General features: G+C 68.5%; 2 protein-coding genes across 3 annotated transcripts in view; one reads left to right on the top strand and one right to left on the bottom strand.

Moving 5' to 3' along the window:
- Window positions 1-5,221: 5,221 nt before the first annotated feature.
- FAAP20 (FA core complex associated protein 20) lies at window positions 5,222-11,057 on the top strand. Of its 2 annotated transcripts, none has more exons than XM_062190306.1 (4): window positions 5,222-5,306; window positions 5,413-5,473; window positions 5,605-5,840; window positions 9,344-11,057. In XM_062190306.1, the coding sequence occupies exons 1-4, from the start codon at window positions 5,245-5,247 to the stop codon at window positions 9,414-9,416; spliced, it is 432 nt and encodes a 143-aa protein (XP_062046290.1). In that variant the 5' UTR covers window positions 5,222-5,244; the 3' UTR covers window positions 9,417-11,057. The 2 variants fall into 2 exon arrangements, with proteins under 2 accessions (XP_062046290.1, XP_062046289.1); XM_062190305.1 differs by having other exon boundaries at window positions 5,413-5,533.
- A 1,115-nt stretch (window positions 11,058-12,172) lies between these two features.
- The window catches only part of PRKCZ (protein kinase C zeta), an 88,012-nt gene continuing 82,498 nt past the window's right edge, over window positions 12,173-17,686 (bottom strand). Inside the window, exons 14-18 of the mRNA XM_062190304.1 lie at window positions 16,777-16,896; window positions 16,280-16,359; window positions 14,974-15,063; window positions 12,614-12,729; window positions 12,173-12,508 (exon numbers count right to left, since the gene is read on the bottom strand). Of these exons, the coding sequence (XP_062046288.1) occupies window positions 12,421-12,508; window positions 12,614-12,729; window positions 14,974-15,063; window positions 16,280-16,359; window positions 16,777-16,896 (494 nt within the window). The 3' untranslated portion in view covers window positions 12,173-12,420. The remainder of the gene's footprint in view (window positions 12,509-12,613; window positions 12,730-14,973; window positions 15,064-16,279; window positions 16,360-16,776; window positions 16,897-17,686) is intronic.

The following is a 17,686-nucleotide window of genomic DNA, read 5'->3' as shown; positions in this document are numbered from 1 at the left end:
CCCTGGAGAGGAGCTCCAGGCGCCTGTCTCTCCACTTCCAGGCTGTCTGAGCGAGCTGATCGGCCCCAGGGCACTCCCGGGGGGGGGGGGTGTCGCAGCTCTAAGGGAGGTGGGCAGAGGGGATTCAGAGGCAGCCCCTGCGGGTCAGCTCCATCCAGAACCATCCAGAATGTGCCAGCCCACAGACAGCAGCCAGAGCAGGCAGGGCGAGCGCCTGGGGGCACCCGGGGTTGGCAACACCGAGGGACGCCGGCCCATGTCTGGCTGCAGAGGTGGTGGCCGGCGGGGGGTACTGTTTGAGGGAGACCACGAGGGGTTGGCCAGGCGTGGAGGGGCGGCTCTTTCCCTAAGGGTCTCCAGGGGCCCACAGCATGGGGGGCAGCCTGTGTGTACCTGGGGCCCCGGCATGGCAGGAGCAGCCCTCGCTGGCTGCCTGTTCGTGGGTCAGCCTCCAGGGTGCTCAGGGAGCGAGGGGCTCAGTTCACGCTGACTCACGACCCCCAGCGGGGTGCCACCGGGTGCTGCTGAGTCAGCAAGACCTCCCCCCACCCCGGGCCACCCCAGGGCAGCAGCACCAAGGCCTGGTGTCCGTCCAGCTGGGGGTTCACTGTCTTGTGGCTCTGACAAGTGGTCGGAGGACCCCGGGCCTCTGTGATGGGCTGGCTGCCTGGACACAGAAGGACCGGGCAGGTATGAGGCCAGAGGCCCAGCACCAGGCTGCCCACGGGTCAGAGCGTTTAGGGGGTGGTTCAGAGAGGGCAGGCAGAGCCTGCCTGTGTCCTGGGTGGGTCTGAGGGGCCTGCCCCCCTCCACCCCAGGAACGGGCTCGGGGCACTGGCCAGCTCCAGCCCAGGGAGTGATGGGCAGGTTAGCGCTGAGAGAGAGACACCGGGCGGAGCAGAGCTGGGCACAGCAAGGTGACCCCTCCCCCACCCAGCGCTGACCCCCTCCCCGCTGTGCGGCTCTGTGACGCTGGGAGATCCTGGCACTCAGCTCGCCCACCCCGAACCGCACCAAGTCTTCAGGTCCAGGGTTAGGGTGGGACACAGCCCCGAAAGGCCCAGGGAGCCCCGTGAGTGTCGGGAGTACAGTGGCCACTGCCGGATGGCGGGGTGGCTGCAAGCCCGAGTCCACACCAAGGGGTCCCGCGGGGGAGGGGGCCGGGGCCCTGGCCTCCTCACGGGGTCTCCGAGTCCAGGTTTCCTTTTCTTGTAGTCATGGTGGACGGAGGGCCAAGCCTAACCCGTGCTAATTTGGCGACGCCTACTTTCCCAGGTCGCCGGGGGACACAAATTGGGTGGACGCTGCTAGGTCCACAGCTCTCCGAAGCCTGGTCGCTGCCTGCCCTTCCCTGGGGGGTGGGTGCCCAGAGTCCCCCACCGGGAGGGTCGGTCGGCTGACTGCTCTGGGCCAGGGCACCCATGAGACTCCGGACAAGGGCTGGGTTCACAGCGGGGGAAGGAACCAACACCCCAGCCCCGCAGAACAGCCCCGCAGGGCTAAGGGGTGGAGAGGGAGGCTGGGGAGGGGGCCTGGGGCGAGCAGGATCTGCTGCAGGGCTGTGAGCCGCAGACAGCATTTGCCTGGGGTGTGGACAGCTGTAAACGCTGGAGAGTGGTGCTGCTCGGGGTGCCCAGGAGACGGCTTGGGACAGAAGCGGGGCCGGACTCCTTCCTGAGGTGCCCCTGGCTGCTGGGCCCCTGGGGCCAGGAGCTGCGGGCTGCACTGGGCTCCGGCTGGCGGCCCGCCGAGTGCCGGCAGGTCCCGGCCACAGCCTGCCCCACTAAAGCCCTGAGGCAGCCCCAACCCGCTCTGCACCCCAGGTGGGGGCCCAAACGCTTGCTCTCCTACAACGTCTCCCAGGCAACGTCACACACAGCCTGTCTGCCTGGCACTCCCGCACCCCGTAAATGCCACGGCGCCTGGCTCCAGGCAGCTTTGCCTGCTGGCACGCGCTGGCCAGCAGGTGTGGGGAGCACAGCCCGCTGCCTGGTAGCTCGCCTAGGCCTCTAGCTGTGTCCAGCCAGTGGGCACCGCTAGGGCACCTCTGCCACCTGACACGTCCAGTGCCCGGGCGTGCCCACCCGCTGTACCCAGTGGACACATGTGCTGCTGCTTCCTGGGCTGGGCTGGCCCCGGGCCTGCTCTGCTCACTGCCCGGGTCTTGACGGAGTTTCTAGGGTGCTGAACCAACCCCAAGAAACCAAGGAGGGTGTTGGGGAGCCAAGTGGGCCGGGGTGCGGCTGGGAAGCTGACCGGGGCTGGTGCTGGCCAGCCCTGTGCTGGCGTGGAGGCGCGTGGGGAGCCCCGGCTGTGACCCCGGGGGCCAGTGCTGCAGAAGCCAGAGCGAGGAGCCCATCCAGTCCACCAGGAGGGTGCTCCTTGCTGGGGGACCTGCTGGCCAGCCCATCTCACCCCCTTCCTGGAACTGGCTCCTTGGAGAAAGGCCTGGCTCGTCCTCCCCGAATGCATCATGTGATCACGTTCAAAGCCAAGACGAGGAGGGGGAGGCTCCAGCCCAGTCAGGCTGCAGGTGCGGGGGGGGGAGGGTGCACCCCTGACCACTCTCTGCCCTGAGTGCGAGTTTTGCTCCTAAAAGACTTGTCTCTGCAGCACGTGTCCGTCCCAGCCAGAAACCAACTTCCCGTAGGCTCAGTTCCTTCTCGGACGCAGTGAGCCCCCGGCACGGGGTTAAACCGCCACCCGCAGCGCCAGCAGCCCACGTGGGCACCGGTTCAAGTCCCAGCTGCTCCACTTCCCACCAGCCCCAGGCTAGTGCGTCTGGGAAGGCAGCAGAAGATGGCTCCGTGTTTGGGCCGCTGAGCCCGCGTGGGCGACCGGGATGGAGCTCCGGGCTCCTGGCTTCACCCGGGCCCAGCCTGGCTGTTTTGGTTCCGGGAGTGAACCAGCAGACGGAGGACCTCTCCGTCCCCCCCCCCCCCCCCGCTCTGTAACTCTGCCTTTCAGATAGGTGAGGGAATCTGGGGTGTGTGTGTGTGTGTGTGTGTGTGAAAGCCTCTTGCCTCTTACCCAGCTCAGCTCTGACGCCCCCGTCACCCGCCCCACGCGGGGAGGGCTTGTGGGAGGGCTCGTCGCCCGTTTCTCCCTCCGGAGGGTCTCGGAGGGGCTGGTCCCCGTGCAGGCCGGGCAGGCAGGTGGCTGCCAGGGGGTCGTTCCGGGGTGGGGGGTGATTCCTGACAAGTGAGGCAGAGGTCACCCCTGCCTTCTCCCGCCCGGCCCTCTGTCCAGTGGAGCCCCAGGAGGATGGCTGTCTCCACTGGGCCTGTTCCTTGTCCCAAGGCCTCTCCTCTGAGAGCCGCTGCTTAAGTGGACCCTGTGGCACAGCTGAGGCCAGGTGGGGGCCCCTCCTGTGCCTCCCTGGTCTCAGGGCACCTGTGGCCATCTGGGCCACTTGAGACCCCTCCCCTATTCTGCCCCTCTGGGACCAAGTGGCCGGGCCCCCTGTGTGAGGAAGCTGGGCCATCTGAGGTCTGTGGAGGAGGGGACCTGGCGTGCCCAGGAGGGGCTGGGAGGGACCAGGATGCTGCAGGCCCTGGGCGGGCGCTGGTGTCTGGGTTCCCGGGGTGGGGTGGGCTGTGTCTTCCCACCCGGAAAGCTTGGGCACAGCAGGTGCACACCTGTTCCTGCTGCACACACGTCTCTGCCCCACGCACGGGCAGAGAGCGGCTGGGGGGCAGCTCCAGAGGCTGCCCCGGGGCAGGCTGGCACTGGACCACGGGGCTGCCTGGGGACAGGGACTAGGAGCAGGCCGGGCCACCCTCCAGGTCCAACAGTGGGACCTTGGTTGGGGGAACCGAAGTGTGGGAGGGAGAGGAAGGGCTGGGACGGCTCCCTGGCAGGGAGTGTGGCGACGCTCCCAGGAGAGGCCGAGAGCTGGGACGTTGGAGCCAGGGCCAGCAGGGAACCAGTCAGGGACCCTGGACACAGGCCACGTGGGAGTCTGGTCATCCACCACCTGCAACCTCACCCCGGGGCCTCCCTCACCTGAGAGCAGCCCGACCCCAGGTCACCCCCTCCAGGGCCCTCCTGAGAGCACTGCCTGCAGGGGTGCACGCTCGCAGACGCCCGCTCGTCCTGCTGGGCCCCTCGGGCACGTGGGGTGCAGGCCTGCTCCCACGCTTCGGGTCAGCGGGGATACAGGACAACCTGAGGCCCGGTGACGCCCCCGGGCCCAGCAGGCTCCACAGACTGCCGACCTCCAGGCCGTTTGGGAGGGCAGGAGACTAGGCCTGGAGGGGCAGCATGCTGACGGGAGGAGGGCGGGGGGCGCTGGCCCCAGCACAGCCCAGGCTTCTGGGGTGGGGATGGCGGGAACCAGCAAGGGCGCCCGTGCCCTGTTGTGGGGCTGCCACTCGGCCCTGCAGGCCTCAGGCAGGTAGGGGTCCCCGCAGGGGCCCAGAGGGGCTAGGGAAGGCTGGGCCCACGGAGCACCAGGTGCAGCCAGGGCCGGCACAGGGTGCCTGGGCTTCTGCTGCCACCACGTGGCGGCCTTGGACGGAGCCTGCGGGGGCCGCAGGGCCGGCGGCCGGGTCCACGCAGGGTGTTAGGGGCCCAGGCTCGTCTGCACAGCGTGGGCTCCTGCTAAGGACGCTGCGTGGCGGCGCGTCACCGCGTGACCAGCCCTCCTGGGGGGACGGCCAGGCCTCCAGGGCCAGGGCCGGCCTGCGGCCGCGGTACTCTCAGGGGACACGGTTCCCGGGGCTCCTGGGCGCTGCCCCTACCGGGGAAGCCTCCTCCTGGGGGCGCAGCAGCCGGCTGGGTGGCCCCACCCCTCCTCTCTCTGGGAGGGAAGGACCCCGGCCTCAGCTTCCCCAAGGGTGGGGTCGGGACACCTTGGGCTCGACCTTGTCCGAGGCGGTGCAACTCGCGGCCTGAGGAGTGGGCGGCGGGAGCCTCCCGGGGGCCGCTCGGCCGGCTGCGGGTGGGTCTCGAGGGGGGGGGGGCTTTTGTCCATGCGCGGAGCCCAGGACCGGGCGAGTGCTGACGGGGGGCGGGGCCGGGCGGGGCTCCGTGTGGGCGGGGCCCTGGAGGGCGGGGCCCCGTGTGGGGGCGGGGCCCTGGAGGGCGGGGGCTCCTTGGGGGCGGGGCCTTGGTCATTGGGGCGGGGCCCTGGAGGGCGGGGCTCATTGGGGGCGGGGCCTGGGTCCTTGGGGCGGGGCCGGGGCGGCATCCGGGGCGGGGCTCCGCCGGCGTCCTTTTCCGGTGCGGCCGCGCTCGGGGCTGATGGAGGCGGCCAAGAGGCCGCGGTTGCGGTTGAGCCGCCGGAGGCCGGCCGCGGAGGGCGGGTGAGTGCGGGGCGGGGCGGGGGCGCGGCCGGGGCCCGGGCTCGCCCCCTCCGTGCCCCCGGCCTGCCCGCCCCGCGCCGACGCGCCCCTGCCGCCCTGCCCGCAGCGGCCGCCCCTGGTTCCTGGCCGGCGGCGAGTGCGAGCTGTGGGCCACGCTGCTGCGCACGGTGAGCGCGGACCTGCGCCCGGACGGCGAGCTGCCGCCGCTGCCCGCCTTCCCCGGCCAGGTGAGCGCGCGGGGCCGCGGGCCGCCGGGGGGGGCCGGGTTGGGCGCAGCGCGACGACCCCTGCCTTGCAGGAGCCGGGACGCGGCCCGCAGCCCGCGGACCCCGGCGAGGCCTTCTCCGTCGGACCCCAGACCTTCAGCTGGACGCCGTTCCCGCAGCCCGCGAGGGGCTCGCGCTGCTCCTACCGTCTGCTCCGCGGGGCGGCAGCCCCCGCCTCCGAGTGGCCCGGGACCCCCGGCCGGCCGGACGTGAGGAGGCCGCCGGCCCTGCGGAGCTGCCCGATGTGCCAGAGGGAGTTTGGCCCCGGGTGAGTGCGACCCCGCCCCGCCCTGCGACCCCAGCCCCGTCCTTCGGACCCCAGCCCTGCCCCGTCCTGTGACCCCAGCCCAGTTCTGCGACCCCAGTCCAGCCCTGTGACCCCAGCCTCGCCCTGCAGACCCCAGCCCTGGCCCGCCCTGCGACCCCAGGCCCCCCCCTCCCCCCCGTGGAAACCGCAGCCGGGGCACCCAGCTCAGCCCGGCAGCTAAGGGACAGGGAAGCTGCCGGCGGAGAGGCAGAGGGAGGAAGCTCGCTGCCCAGGTGGCTCCAGCCGCCAGGGCGGGGCCGGGCCTCCCCCGTGGGTGGCAGGGACCCGAGTGGGCGCCCGGGCGTCCCCGGTGCGCGTTGGCGGGAAGCCAGGCGCTCCCGTGCGGAGCTGAGTGCAGGCCCCAGGTCTGCCATGGTGCGGGGTGCAGGTGGGGGCTGGCCGGCTCCCCGACCCCTGCCTCAGGCTGTGTGGGCGGCGTGCAGGGAGCTGGCCTGGGCCCACACTATGGTCCCTGCACCAGTGTCCTGCTGGGGCCCCGCGGGCGGGGTGTCCTTCACTCTGAGCTTCTGGTCCAGTGCATTGTTTTTGAAGATTAATTAATTAACTTAGAGTTACACAGAGAGAGAGAGGGAGGGAGAAGGAGGTCTTCCATCGCTGGTTCACTCCCCGGGCCAGGACGAAGCCAGGAGCCAGGAGCTTCTTCTGGGCCTCCCACGTGGGTGCAGGGGCCCAAGGACTTGGGCCATCCTCCACTGCTTTCCCGGGCCACAGCAGAGAGCTGGATGGGAAGTGGAGCAGCCGGGACTTGAACTGGCGCCCATATGGGATGCCGGCGCTGCAGACGGCGGCTTTACCCGCTGTGCCACAGCGCCAGCCCGAGCGTTTTCTTTTTTAAAAAGCGTATATATTGGGGCTGGCGCTGTGGCACAGTGGCCTAGCTGCAGTGCCAGCTGCTCCACTGCGATCCAGCTCTGCTGGTGGCCGGGGGAGGCAGCGGGAGACGGTCCGGCGCTGGGCTGCTGCACCCGCGTGGGAGACCCGGGAGTTTGTTGCTCCGGCTTCGGCCTGGCCCAGCCCTGCTGTGGAGGCCAACAGGGGAGTGAACCCGCGGATAGAAGACCTCTCGGCCAGCGCCGCGGCTCACTAGGCTAATCCTCCACCTTGTGGCGCCGGCACACCGGGTTCTAGTCCCGGTCGGGGCACCGATCCTGTCCCGGTTGCCCCTCTTCCAGGCCAGCTCTCTGCTGTGGCCAGGGAGTGCAGTGGAGGATGGCCCAGGTTCCTGGGCCCTGCACCCCATGGGAGACCAGGAGAAGCACCTGGCTCCTGCCATCGGATCAGCGCGGTGTGCCGGCCGCAGCGCGCCTACCGTAGCGGCCATTGGAAGGTGAACCAACGGCAAAAGGAAGACCTTTCTCTGTCTCTCTCTCACTGTCTACTCTGCCTGTCAAAAAAAAAAAAAAAGAAGACCTCTCTGCAACTCTGCCCATCAAGTAAGTCTTTTAAATAAAGTACATATATGTATTTTTAAGACTTATTTATTTATTCGAAAGGTAGAGTTACAGAGAGACAGAGAGAGACACACACAGAGGGAGAGGTCTTCCATCCGCTGGTTCACTCCCCAAATGTCTGCAACGGCCGGAGCTGCGCCAGTCAGGAGCCAGGAGCCTCTCCCAGGTCTCCCACATGGGTGCAGGGGCCCAAGCACTTGGGCATCTTCTACTGCTTTCCCAGTCCACAGCAGAGAGCTGGATCAGAGTGGAGCAGCCGGGACTAGAACCGGCGCCCACATGGGATGGCGGCACTGCAGGTGGGGGCTTTATGCAGCAGCACCGGCCCCTAAATTCTTTTTAAATTAGGGGTTTGAACCTGGTTTTGGCAAGAAGTTAAACCTTGCATTTGGGCTGCCGGTTCCCGGTGGGGCCTTGGCTCTTGTGCTTGGGCCCCAGGTGGGATCCTGGCCCGGACACCGATGTGGAGTCAGAGCTCAGTGGCTCTGCAGGCGCTGGCTGGCAGGTGTCAGGTTCCTGGCCCTCCCTGGATTGCAGCCTCCTCCCCCTGCGAGTGCTGTGTGAACCCAGGCTGCTCGGCTCCCAGTGCAGCTCTGCTGACGGCCTGGGAGGCAGCAGACATGGCCCAAGTGCTTGGCCCCCTGCACCCGTCCGGGAGACACAGATGGAGCTCCTGCCCCTGGCCTGGCCATCTGGGGAGTGACCCAGTGGGCGGAGACTGCCTCTTTCAGATACAGAGTTAGGCCGGGGTCCTCGGGCTCTGGAAGCACAGGCAGCCGCACAGTGGGCAGGTGTGGGTGCGGGCGCCTGGCACCAAGGGGCAGGGACGGAGTCTCCACCCTGGTCCCCTCCCCGGCACTGCTTCCTGGTCTCCCACGTGGGTGCGGGGCCTGCGCACTGGGGTTGTGGCGTTGCAGGCGGCCCCTCGCGCGCCATCTGCACCTTCAGGACATGCATGAGACAGACGCTGGGCCGTCGCTGGGGGAGTCGTGGCCAGAACAGGCCTGCAGCCTGGCGGCAGGTGCGGGATTGGTCTCCGCGTGCGGTCTCGGGGGTCCACAGAGCTGGAGCCGGCAGGTGCCGGGGTTGTCTCCGGGGCTCGCCCTCTGGTGCTGCTCCTGTCCAGGGCCGGTGGCAGGTGCTGGGCCAAGCCCCTGCTGTCCCGTGCCAGCCGCCCGCCCCCAGGCTCGGCAGGAGCCCAGGGCGGGCCGCAGATGTGGGGAAGAAAAGCTCGCGTTGCTGGGGGGGGGTCCGCGGGAATCCCCCCCTGCCTGGGTGCCCTTGGATTTTACTTATTTATTTAAAAATTTAGTTGAAAGGCAGAGCGAGCGGGGGAGAGACAGCGACAGCACCTCTGCTGGCTCACGCCCCAGGTGGCCGCTACAGTGAGGGCAGGGCCAGGCTGAAGCCAGGAGCCTGGAGCTCCATCCAGCTCTCCCCCGCAGGTGCCGGGGCCGCAGCACTGCCTCCTGGGAGCCCCTCAGTGTCTCAGGGAGGCCGGGGCTGGGGGCTCTCCCCGGCGCCTCGGTCCTCCGCCCGGGAGGAGGGAGATCTTCACTGGCTCACGGGCCAGGTGGCAGCCAGGCTGGAGCCAGGAGCTCCCGAGCGAGCGAGCAGGAAGCGCGGAGCGGCTGGGGCTCGATTCAGCACGGGGACACGGGCTGTGGCCTCTGTGCTGGACTCTGTCCCACGGGCACGCGTGCTCCTTCCCGGCTGGGGGCTGGGCAGGGCTGGCCTGGCCGCTTACTGGTGGAGACCGGACGGCGCGGGGAGGGCCAGGCCCTATGGGAGGCGCCATCCCCTGTGCTGCAGTGGGCTTGGGGTCACTTCTCAGGAAGGCCCCAGGCCGGGTCCCCGAGCTCAGCCACAGAAACCTGGGTGGGCCTGGGAGCTGGAGGGACGCTCCCCCCAGTCCAAGGCTGCTGGGCCCAGCAGAGCGCCCAGGCCGGGCTCTGGCCGGGTGGGGGTGGCCATGACCGTCTTCTCTTGCAGGCTGGCGCAGCTGGACATTGACAGCCACCTTGCCCAGTGCCTGGCGGAGAGCACGGAAGACGTGGTGTGGTGACCGCTGGAGCCACGCTCTGCCCGTGCAGGCTTGGGCCGAGGGCTGCACCGGCATCTCAGGAGGCGGAGGCCTGGGCTCCTCTGGGATGGGCGCTGGCCGGGGGCAGGGCAGGCGGCCCCGCCCTGTCGCCCTCTACCCCCTGTCCTGTCGCCCCCCCCCGTCCTGTCGCCCCCCCCGTCCTGTCCCCCCCCCACCGTCGCCCCCGCGTTCCTTGTGCCGAGGTGAACGTGGGGCACAGCTGTTCCCCGTGTCCCTCTGCGACGCGGCTCTGGAATCCTGGTCCCCACGGTGACGGTGGCGGAAGTGGGGCCTTTGAGGGCGGGGCTGAAGGGGTCGCCCCGGGCTCTGCAGCGCTGTCCATGCCGCGCGAGGACCCAGGGGCGGCCCTCAGACCCCACAGTGCTGGCGCCGACCCCAGTGCCTGGAGAAGGACGTGACTTCAGCCCACCTGGGGCTCGCGATCAGCGGTGTGAAGGGGCCTTGGCGGTGGGCGTGGCCGGGGTGGCCTCTGCGCGATGGGTCCTTGCGGTGCTCTGGGCCTGGCCAGGGTCCTGCCCCGTCCAGGCACGACGTGAAGACTCCGGGTGAACACCGGGAGATGTGCACTTTCCTTTTTGGAAAAGGCACGGACACTGAGATTCATCCACTGAGCAGAAGGCCAGGCGTGGCCTAGGGTTCTCCAGGGAACTCAGAGGAGAGGGACACGAGACCGATCGCCCGTCGACGGCAGACCTCCCACGTGCCTGTAACGGCCAGGGCTGGGCCAGGCTGGAGCCAGGAGCTCCCTCCAGGTCCCACACGGGGGCAGGGCCCCGGGCCCCCAGGGCCGTCGCCGTCTGCCTGAGCACGCGTCTGGGTCAGGTGCAGAGGAGCCAGGACTGGGACCAGGCACTGGGATGTGGGTGGGACCTGCCCCACCCGAGGATTTCTGGGGAACCAGCAGAGACCCCGGGGGCCTCAGACCTGGGAGGCCGAGGGTGGGACCTGCCCCAGGGCCAGAGCCCGAGTGCGGGCAGGGGGCCGCTGGCGCAAGTCCTGGAGCCCAGCGGCAGAGGGAGGCGTGCAGGTGCCCACCCCCCAGGTCTGCACACCAGGGTCCCACGACCAGGACTGGCCGGCACTGCCACGCGCTCCTGACCATGTTAGCCCACGTTCCCTCACTGTAGCCCGGGTACCTGAGAGGCTGCTCCAAGGGGGGGGCAGTCATGTCACGAGGGAACAGCACCTGAGCCAGGTGCACTCGGATGCTGACCGCCCAGGGCCCCCACCGACCCTGAGAGCCCCGGGCCCACAGCCGCCGCCGTTCCGAATACGCAAGATGGGGATGGCACGGGGCCGGGGCTGCTGTGGCCGGACTGGACTCTGATGGGGCAGCACGTGTGGCCCTGGCAGGGAGGCTGGGGTGCGGCAGCGGCCAGCTGGGGAGTCTGCACCTCCCCCTGCTGCGAGCCCGGGACGGTGTCGGGGCAGCGGTGCGCCTGGCGGTGGGGGCACCTGGGTCCCCGCCAGCCATGGACCTGCATGGAGTTCTGGGCTCCTGGCTCGACTGGCCTGGGCCTGGCCACTGCGACCATACGCGGAGTGAACCCGTGGACAGCAGCTCACGCTCGGTTACTCTTTCAAATAAATTTTTAAAAGGTCTGTTGGCTTGGCAACCTTTGCTTCCTATATGAGCATTTTCATTGCAGTCTGGGGGTGGGAAGCACCCTGGGCTCCACGCGTCCACCAAGCAAGCCCACGGCCCCTGCTGAGCCCTTCGCCACGACGTCGGGAGTCGGGAGCTGTTCCCAGGCTACACTGACACAGCCATCACTTTATGAAAATCCATGCATGCAAAAACCTCCCTCCTGCTGGGCACGTTCACGTCCTGCACACGGCGGCCACACGGGGAGCCCCTCCCGGGAAGGCGTCTGGTGGCCGGGGCCTGACACCGTTCCTGGGAGAGTGGGGGTGCTGGTTGAAACGCACCCTGACTTGTGGCCAGAAGCCCAGGCTGGGGGCAGCGGTGTCCGAAGCCTGCAGCATGCGGAGCCTGGGCCTGGGGACGCAGGCTGGGGGGCCCCGCGTGTCCCCGTCCCACCCTAGCGTCCCAGGCCCGGGTGTGAGGCTGCGGCATTGAGCTCAGCCCTGGGAAGGCGGAGTGTGGGGCGGGGTGCCCTCCCCCAGACTGCCGGCCTCACCGCGGCGCGCGGGTGGTGATGGGAGTGGGGTGGGGTAGGGCGGCTTGTGGCCACATCACCCCACCCCACCCCACCAAGGCCTGGCCCGGGTGGGGCGGGAGCCCCCTCCCCTTCCGCCACGGCCGCACCGCAGCGCCCGTCCATGCTAAGGGCGCGCAAAGACCCAAACCCCAGTGCCTGCCCTCGGGCCGGCCGGGCCGCGTCCAGCTGTCCCTCGCCGAGGCGGTGGCCGGGCGAGGGTTTGGCGCGCGTGAGTCCCCTGGAGTCCTCTGAGCTTTGTGTTAGTGATGAAGTTTCCAGAAATCCACGTAACACAAGACAGAACGGAGGCTCGGCTGTTTCCAGAAATATATTTTGTGCAGCTTTAGTTTGGAATTCTGCCTGCTGTCTTTTGGTCTACTGGTGCTTTGGTGAGCAACGCTTCAGAACCTGTACCCGGTTTTCCTCCCCGCGGCCCGCGCTCCGCGGACAACGCCCGCCAGACGCCTCCACTTACCACGACTCGCAGCTCCGCGTCCTGGTGCCGCAGCGGGGGCGCGGCGGGGCTCGCGGAATAAAGGCGCCAGGGAGGCCGGACATCATCGGCACATTTTATTCCTCGGGACAGGACACGCCAGCTTCCTGGCGCAGAGGTCGGGGCACCGAGTTCTGTGTCTGAGGGCCGTGCAAGTCTGCCCTCGGCACCCGCGGCGCGGAGCCTGCCTCGCTGGGCCCGGGCGCCGGCCGGTCCTGAGCCTCGTGCCCAGCCTGGCATGCATATGCTGTGGTTCAGGATAAAGGTCAAGGGTCATTCACAGGCGTGTCCACGGCGGGGCTGCGCGGCCTCACACGGACTCCTCAGTGGAGAGCAGGAGTGGGTTGATGTACTCGAAGCCTTCGAACTCGGACTGGTCGATCCTCTTGATGACGTCCCTGGAAGCGCAGGGGAGGGGTGGCGGCATCCCCGCGGGCTCCTCCCTCCGCCCCCAGCCCGGGGCAGGAAGCGGGGGCCGCCCTGCGGCAGGCGGTGGCACTCACTCGTCGTCTGGGGTCAGCTGCACAGGCTCGCTGGTGAACTGCGTGTCGAAGTTGTCCAGGCCGTAGTCGTCCGTGATCTGTGGCTGGAACGGGGGCAGCGCCTGCTTCTTCTCCAGCTGGGGGAACAGGCGACACGGCGGTGAGCCTGCTGGACAGAGCTCACACGCCCACGGGCGAGACGGGCGCGCTCCCTGCTGGACGGAGCTCACACGCCCACGGGCGAGACGGGCGGTGAGCCTGCTGATGGAGCTCACACGCCCACGGGCGAGACAGGCGCGCTCCCTGCTGGACTGAGCGCACACGCCCACGGGCGAGACGGGCGCGCTCCCTGCTGGACAGAGCTCACACGCCCACGGGCGAGACGGGCGCGCTCCCTGCTGGACAGAGCTCACACGCCCACGGGCGAGACGGGCGCGCTCCCTGCTGATGGAGCTCACACGCCCACGGGCGAGACGGGTGCGCTCCCTGCTGGACAGAGCTCACCCACGGGCGAGACGGGCGCGCTCCCTGCTGGACGGAGCTCACACGCCCACGGGCGAGACGGGCGCGCTCCCTGCTGATGGAGCTCACACGCCCACGGGCGAGACGGGCGCGCTCCCTGCTGGACGGAGCGCACACGCCCACGGGCGAGACGGGCGCGCTCCCTGCTGGACGGAGCGCACACGCCAGCCGCAGACCCAGGGTCTCGACAGCGCCTGGTCTGAATGCTGTGTTGTTCCTTAACATGCAAAGTTTAGGATAAGGGGCGGGCACTGGGACGCAGCGGGTGGAAGCCGCCAGTGCACCTGGGAAAGGGAGGCTGGTCCAAGTGCTCGGCCCCTGCGCCCGCGTGGGAGACCCCGAAGCAGTTCCTGGCTTCAGGTCGGCCCCGCTCTGGCCAATGTGGCCATTTGGTGGCGTGACCCAGAGGATGGCAGACCCCGCTCTCTCCCCGTCTCTAACTCTGCTCTTCAAATACATAAGTCTTTTTTAAAAATTATGACAAAATACCCACAAGTCCCAGCTGCACTGAAACATGCTGGGAGGGGTGGGGGCAGGGCGTGGCCGGGACACCTGGAACCTGGTCAGGGAGGTGCTGGGTCTGCGTCACCTCCGCCCAGGCCAGCGCGTGGGCCCCCACCCCGCGGGGCTTGTCCTCCATCAGCGAGCCCTGATGGTTTAGATGCCAACTTCAAATTACAGGGCCCACGGGCAGGAGAAGCGGGCAGCAGGAAATGGCCACGGCAGCCCTGAGCCGAGAGGGGCCGAGGGCCGTGTGCCCACACCTGTGCTCAGACGGTCTCAGGGTGCTGGGACTCATCCCCGGTGCAGTGTGGGGCCGCGGGTCCCGGGGGAGCAGGGCGGGTGCCCGAGGACAGCGCCCCCTGGGGGTGGCGGCGTTCCAGGCACCATCCTCCCCTTCCTGCACGCTGGCAGGTGCCTTGGCCTGGGGCTCCAGAGCTGTGGCGGTGTTCCTGGGGATTACCCAGCCTCATCATGGCACCAGCGTGCACTCTGGCTCGTCCTCTCGCTCACCCACAGGGGTGCTGCGCTCCTGCGGACCCAGAGGGCGCGAGGGAGGGACAGCGGCTTCCCCCCTCCTCCGAGGGTCCCACACACCCCAGAGATGCAACGCCCTGGCACATGGCCAACAGTCGCTGTGCCCAAAGGGAAGAGCCCAGGCAGGAGGGGCGCCCACCACGGAGCACGGCTTTCTCCCTGAGAGCTCGGGTTGGAGGGGACCAGCGCTGTGGTGCCAGCACCCACACGGGCGCTGGTTCGAGTCCCGGCTGCTCCACGTCTGATCCAGCTCCCTGCTAACGGCCTGGAAGGCAGTGGTGATGGCCCAAGTGCTTAGGCCCCTCCCCTCCACATGGGAGACCCAGACGGAGTTCCAGGCTCCTGGCTTCAGCCTGGTCCAGTGCTGGCTGACGGGGCCATTCGGGGAGTGGCCTAGCAGGTGGAAGATCTCTCTCTGTGTGCCACTCCGCTTTTCAAACAAATAAATGAATCTTTTACAAAAGTTGACTTGATAAGCTACCTAATGTTTTACATCCTCAAGAGAGCACATAAAGGTGTATTTCGGGAACTTTGTGACTGTTTATCTATCTTGAGATTCCATTTTCCTTTGCCCCAGGAACCATAGCATGGAAGGCCAACCCGGGTGCCACTGGCCAGCCCAGTGCAGCCGCGATGGCGATGGCTGGGAAGCACCAGCCACAGGCTCCAAGCTGTCTCCGGTTCCCTGTGGGGGCTCTGAGGGCAGTGCCCACCCCCCCCTTACGGATGGGTCCTGCGGGGAGGGACCCTGCAGTCACTCACCCCAGCCCTACCCGCCCGCCCGCCCCGGCCCTGCCCGCCCGCCAGACGTGCTGCCTTACCAGGTCCCAGTCTATGCTGCGGAAAAACGCGTGAGATTTGATATCAGAAAAACCAGTCTGTGGCCGGCAACCAAGCCTCTCTTTGGGGTCCTAGGGGTGAGAGGTCAAAGGACAAATCAGGCCAGGCAGAGGTGGCCCTGCTTCCCCAGAGATCCAAGTGCCTCTGAGCACAGGGAACCAGCCCCGCCCTCCTGCACCCCCATGCCCCATGCTGGCCTCCTGCACCCCACTACACTGCCCTCCTGCACCCCCACGCCAGCCTCCTGCAGCCCCTACGCCCCACGCCGGCCTCCTGTACCCCCCACGCCGTCCTCCTGCACCCCCACTCCCCACGCCAGCCTCCTGCACCCCCACTCCCCAAGCCGGCCTCCTGTACCCCCCATGCCAGCCTCCTGCACCCCCCACACCCCCCCACGCCAGCCTCCTGCACCCCCCACGCCAGCCTCCTGCACCCCCCACCCCCCCACGCCGGCCTCCTGTACCCCCACTCCCCACGCCGGCCTCCTGTACTCCCCACACCAGCCTCCTGTACCCCCATTCCCCACGCCGGCCTCCTGTACCCCCCATGCCAGCCTCCTGCACCCCCCACACCAGCCTCCTGTACCCCCACTCCCCACGCCGGCCTCCTGTACTCCCCACGCCAGCCTCCTGTACCCCCACTCCCCACGCTGGCCTCCTGTACCCCCCACGCCGTCCTCCTGTACCCCCACTCCCCACGCCAGCCTCCTGCACCCCCACTCCCCAAGCCGGCCTCCTGTACCCCCCATGCCAGCCTCCTGCACCCCCCACACCCCCCCACGCCAGCCTCCTGCACCCCCCACGCCAGCCTCCTGCACCCCCCACCCCCCCACGCCGGCCTCCTGTACCCCCACTCCCCACGCCGGCCTCCTGTACTCCCCACACCAGCCTCCTGTACCCCCATTCCCCACGCCGGCCTCCTGTACCCCCCATGCCAGCCTCCTGCACCCCCCACACCAGCCTCCTGTACCCCCACTCCCCACGCCGGCCTCCTGTACTCCCCACGCCAGCCTCCTGTACCCCCACTCCCCACGCTGGCCTCCTGTACCCCCCACGCCGTCCTCCTGTACCCCCACTCCCCACGCTGGCCTCCTGTACCCCCCATGCCAGCCTCCTGTACCCCCACTCCCCACGCAGCCTCCTGCACCCCGCCCCCGTGGCTTTACTCTGTGAATTGAGGACACAAATGCAGACTTGCGAACCCACAGCTGGCACGCGCCCGCCCCACTGCAGCCCCTGCAGCCCCGCCCCCACCACCCTGCGGGGGATGCTTGGGAGCAGAGCGCACCTTGTTTAAAAAGCCTTTCAAGACGTGGGAGGCCTTGACGGACAGGAACCGGGGGATCCGGATCGGCTTCTCCAGGATGACTGCAAGGGCGAGGCCCGGGCGGCATTTCCGATCGGGGCTTTGGGTGCTGGGGGCCCCCAGCCCCTTCCCACTGCTCTGTCCTCCCAGGCCTCCAGCTGCACCACCCGGCAGGAACCAGCTGCCTCTGGCCAGGTGGGCTGGTGGAAGCCTCCGCAATGGGCCACTAGAGGGCGCCACAGGTCCTGCACTGGGCTCCCAACTAACTCTGGGCCAGGCGCAGGAGGGCAAGGGCTGTGTTTTGCTCCAGATGGGCACCTGGCCAGGGCAGACTCTTTCCTGGGGACCCACGGCTGTCCTCTAGCTTGCGAGACTCTGAGAGCCAATGTGCGGGAAGGGAACTGGCCAGGGGAATGCACGCGGGAGCCCGGGCCCCTCGTCCACACATCTGCGGGGCAAGGAGGGCCGGGCCCACGCACCTTGGAAAAGGTAGTCCTCCGTGTTCATGTCAGGGTTGTCGGTGATGATGTCGAAGGGGGAGCGCCCGGCCATCATCTCAAACATGAGAACGCCCAGCGCCCACCAGTCCACGCTGAACCCTGGGGCAGAGCGGGCGGCCGTCAGGCGGGCGTGACCCTCCCCACCTCTCCGGTGGGGCTGGGGCAGGATCTCCGGTCTTTGGAGGAGGCAGCGTCCGCTTCCCCAGCGTTACCAGCCAGAGCGCAGACGCCTGCTCAGGCCTCAAAGCTGACCTGACACTGTGGGTTTCCCAGGGGGTCACTGGGCACCTCTGACCCCACACCTCGCCCCACGTGAAGAGCCGTCCAGTCTGCCTCGTACGTGACTGACCCCACAAATGCCCATTCTGAGACAGGAGCTCAAGCACTGGTGGGGAGCGTGCCGCAGTGGACGACGTGGGGGCGTGGGAGGGACGTCCGCCCGCCCACGGGCACCAGCTGTCTGGGCGCTGGCACTGCCCACCGTCCACCTGCTTGCTGCCCCGGTCATGTGAGGGCAGCGTTCTGGTTCCACCAACTGCTGTCCTTCCTCTTCTAGCCACTGGGTGATTCCGGGAGCCCAGCTACCCCCGAGGACCAGTGCCCACCCCCGCCACCACGGCCCTAAAGCCACACCGGAGACATGCTTCGTTAGAAACCTCATGGACAACACACAGGTGCACACAAACACCCCCCCCAACACACAGTGCACAGGCACAGACACGCGGGTGAACACGTTACACCCACATGGGTACACACATGCACGCCGGGCACTGATGAGCGGGCTGCACACGTATGCACAGGCACAGTATGAGCCCATGCAGGTCATCCACGGTGCAGGTGCACAGCACATACGCACACAGGCAGGCTGCACACGTGTGCACAGCACCGA

This window comes from Lepus europaeus, chromosome 5 (genome assembly GCF_033115175.1).
Source record: "Lepus europaeus isolate LE1 chromosome 5, mLepTim1.pri, whole genome shotgun sequence".
Lineage (NCBI taxonomy): Eukaryota > Metazoa > Chordata > Mammalia > Lagomorpha > Leporidae > Lepus > Lepus europaeus.
This window is presented reverse-complemented; position numbering and strand designations above follow the sequence as displayed.